The sequence below is a fragment of the Buceros rhinoceros genome, unplaced genomic scaffold, assembly GCF_000710305.1.
Source record: "Buceros rhinoceros silvestris isolate BGI_N320 unplaced genomic scaffold, ASM71030v1 scaffold42543, whole genome shotgun sequence".
NCBI classification, from domain to species: Eukaryota; Metazoa; Chordata; class Aves; order Bucerotiformes; family Bucerotidae; genus Buceros; species Buceros rhinoceros.
Genome location: NW_010406102.1, coordinates 882 through 4,597, shown reverse-complemented (window position 1 = coordinate 4,597; position 3,716 = coordinate 882). Strand labels below are relative to the sequence as shown.

At 56.3% G+C, this 3,716-nt stretch overlaps 1 protein-coding gene across 1 annotated transcript; it reads left to right on the top strand.

Annotated features, from left to right (window-relative positions):
• Positions 1-40: 40 nt before the first annotated feature.
• Positions 41-3,273, top strand: LOC104491517. The gene is made up of 4 exons (XM_010133954.1): positions 41-57; positions 110-266; positions 569-1,739; positions 2,420-3,273. The coding sequence occupies exons 1-4, from the start codon at positions 41-43 to the stop codon at positions 3,271-3,273; spliced, it is 2,199 nt and encodes a 732-aa protein (XP_010132256.1).
• Positions 3,274-3,716: the final 443 nt, after the last annotated feature.

Genomic DNA, 3,716 nt, shown 5'->3' with positions numbered 1-3,716 from the left:
GTGGGCTGTGGTGGTGGGTGGGGAGTGCGCGGCGGGAGCCATGTTGGCCGAGGGGAGGTGGGAGAGTGGGGAGCTGATTCCTGACGCTTTTCCTGTCCTTTCCCATCAGCGAGGACAGAGCTGTCCATGGGCACAAGCGAGCTCAGGGCACGGGACTCAGCCCTGTGCTCCTCTGCCCACTGGGCCACGGTGGCTGCTCGGTGGCTCAGCGGGTGTTCATTGTGGCCGTGCTGTGGTTGAGGACGCGGCTCTGGGACTCGGCTAGGGTGTGATAAATTCTTAAGCTGAGCCACTTGATCAGGCCTCGGAGCCCGCAGCTGCAGATAAATCCTCTCTAGAATAAATTCATCATTGCAGGACCATGCCCACAAAGTACCCTCCAGGTCTGCAGAGTGGACAGATTTAGTTGTTTATTTTAAAGACCAAACAAACTGTAGATCAGTGATTCCTCTGGTGATTCCTTTCAAGGACCAGTGGCTGCTCTGTCGGAGTGGGTGGGCGCAGTCCCAGGGCTGCTGTTCTATGCACATCCTCTTTCACTTAACTTATCTCCAACACATTTTCACAGAACGAGGGCCTGGGTGACGGATGGCTCAGCGATGCCAGCTCACTTCACGCGGACCTCTCCAACCTCGTGACCTGGGCACACACTCACGGGGCCATCTGTGGCCAGATGCCGGAGTTGGAAATGGTGCAGAACACGGGGCATCCCCGCAAGAAGAACTCGGTTCTGTGGATGTGTGGAGCTGGACATGCGTATTACTGGCAGTGTGGAAGGTTGGAGGTCAGAAGCAGAGACAAGAATGAAGGTGTAAAAAGGAGAAGGAGGCCAGTGTCTTCTGATGCCTCATTGAGGGAAGCTAATTTAGATGAGAAGAGGTTGAGGATGATGCTGTCTTTGGAGAGGGCTAAAGCAGACGCTGCTCACGCAGAGTCGTGCAGCAGATCTCCAGGCGTCACTCAGCAGAACAGTGGCGCCGCCTTCGCAATACACAGTGAACCGTCACCCAGAGAACGTCGAAACCAAAGCAAACCCGTGAAATCCTGCGCTGCAGCAGAGCAGTCTTTGTCAGCATTGGGGGGTGAGGTCAACACTGACAGGTCTAAGGTGAAGCTGGAAAGCGATAACAGTCTACAGATCGTCTCTGGTGGAGAGCAGCATGTGTCGGATGAAGATGACCGAGGAGACAGAACCAACCAGAACGTTCTGTCACAGTCACCAGTTATGGGTGTAACTGCAGAGGTAGATTTGCAAAGGCATTGCCATCAGAAGATGACATTTAACGAGCCGCCAGCTGCCCAAGCGTCTGGCTTTTCACCCGCAGGAAAGCGGCCCCTGACTCCTGCCTGTGTTCCAAAATCCGCCGGCAGCAGTCAGGAGAGCCTGACATTGAGTCCTCCGGATCCCGCATGGTTCATAATGGAAACTTCTATGGCAGGGAATTCCCTGGGGTCTGCAGCACCGAAAGAATGTTTAAAACCTGACCCTGTCTCCAGCGCTGAAGCAGTGGTCCAGCCCGAGTCACCCACCTCTGTGACATTCTTCTTCAAGACGGAATCCCCTCAAGACATCCCGCAGCTGAGCCTCCTCGAGTGCGGCTCTTCAGGAAAGGGCTTTTGTGGGAACGTAGCCGAACAGCCCATGGAGGAGGCCGGACTGTCGGGATCTGGGAGCACACCTCACCCTCCCACCACAGCGAGCAAGAATGTCGAGCATCCACCCACGTCCTCAAGCAAAAGTAAGAGTCTGGAGTTACTCCTAGGGGGATTGGTGGGCATGGGGTTGAGTTCCATAATCGCTTCCCCAAAACGTTAAAGGAGGAAGAGTCCCTCCAGCTGCCAGCATAAACCCAAGCCTAAGCAGTTGCCTCTGCCTGGGGCAAAACTCTTGGTTTTGCTACACAGGCCGAGAAGGTTCTGCTGGACGCAGGCGGCACGTCAGCAGGTAGCGCAGTGCTGGAACATGGGCTGGGCTGCGGCCCGGCCCCGGCTCCCTGCCTGCAATACTCGGTCTCTCGTTTTGTACCACCACTAGCACCAGCGGGTTGGCTGGACCTGAGAGAGGCCCTGGGAGAAACGGGAGCTGTGGGTGGGAACTTGGGTCACGGGAAGAAAACGAGAAATGACTTAAAGCAGGGAAACGAGAAACTGTGGATGGAACTGTGGCTGTGCTGACACAGCCCCTGGCCAAAATCCCAGAGGTGGCAGCGGGAGCAGAGCCTCAGCCCTGCAGGTGAGTTACACGGGCTGGAGGAGTTGCTTTGGTACCTTTAAGAACCGCAGGGGTTCCATCCACGCTGTCCTTGGGACTCAGACGTCCCGGTCTCTGAACGACTTCAGGAGGAAGGTGAACGTTACTCTGCATCTACTTGTGGTTCTCTGATCTCCTGGTAAGCTCTTGCTGTGTCTTGTCTTTTAGGTGTGATGGAGAAGTTGAAGAGGAAGAAAACTGGAGGCAATATAAAAGTTTTCAAGGACTGGATGGTTTTACACCACCCTTCTGAAACGCGCAACATCTGCGAGCTGTCGCCCGAAGACCTCGACCGCTACCTGGCCTCGTTCTATACTTCTGCCAAAAGACAGGACGGCTCAGACTTCTCTGCCAGCTCGTTGCACTTCTTCCAGCTCAGCATAGCGAGATACCTCCAGGAACACAGCTACAGGTACAGCGTGGTGAAGGGGCTGGAATTCAGAGCGTCCCAGGAAGCCTTGAGGCAGAGGCAGCAGGTCCTGTCTCAGAGGGTGAGGGAGGAAGAGTGGAATGTTCTGGGGAACCTGACAGAGAAGGAGGTGGACGGTCTTCGTAAGAAGGGGCTTCTGAGTAAGATGCAGCCTGAGGGCCTGCTGCACCTCATGTTGATAAACATCATCAGGGGGTTTGGAGCACGCGTGGACACCTGGGCCCACGACCTGCGCTGGGGACACCTCGTGCTGAGGGGGGCTGAGGGGCAGCTGGAGTTCTTGGAGTGGAGGGACAATCCAAGCGACGACCCCACAGCAGGGCCGGACCCCGAGGAGCCGGGTCTACGTCTCTTTGCCAATCCCGACGATCCGGAGCACTGTCCTGTGGCGGATTACAAGGAGTACGCCCGGAGGAGGCCGCTGAGCATGAACCGCAACCTCGACCCGCTGTACCTCACTCCCAGCCCACTGTGGTCCATCTGGGACCAGGCGTGGTACTGCCGGAAGGCTCTGTCCAAAGCCAAGCTGGAGAAGATGCTGAAAGTCATCATCCAGCAAGTCAGAGGGGCTGGGAGGAGGCCCAAGAACTAACGGGTTCTGTTCGGTTCCTGGAGGGTTTCGAAGCAGTCTCAGAGGTGTCAGTGGGGACACTTAGTACAGAGTGGGGAGAACATCCTTCTCCCCAAATCCGTGGGGCTGACTGCGGCCGTTTCACCTTGGAACAGAAGCAGTTGACAAGTTCACGTCACCTTAGTGCTCAGGTTCGGTGGAAAACTCCTAGTTAGTACCCAAATGAATGGATAGTTTGGGGAGTTAAATCCACCCCAGATCCAGGGGTTCCTGTTTGTAAACCATGTTGATGTTGTGTTGAGCTGTTGGTGACACCAGCTGCCGTCAGCACCGAGGAGCTGGATCACCCGGCAGGGGCCGAAGCTGCAAGTATCTGTCACGCACACCCTCCGAGAAGAGATGAGCCACTTGCGGTGGTTGCGGGGTGGAAGACCCGAACCGCCGCGTGCGCCCGCTGGCCCCCG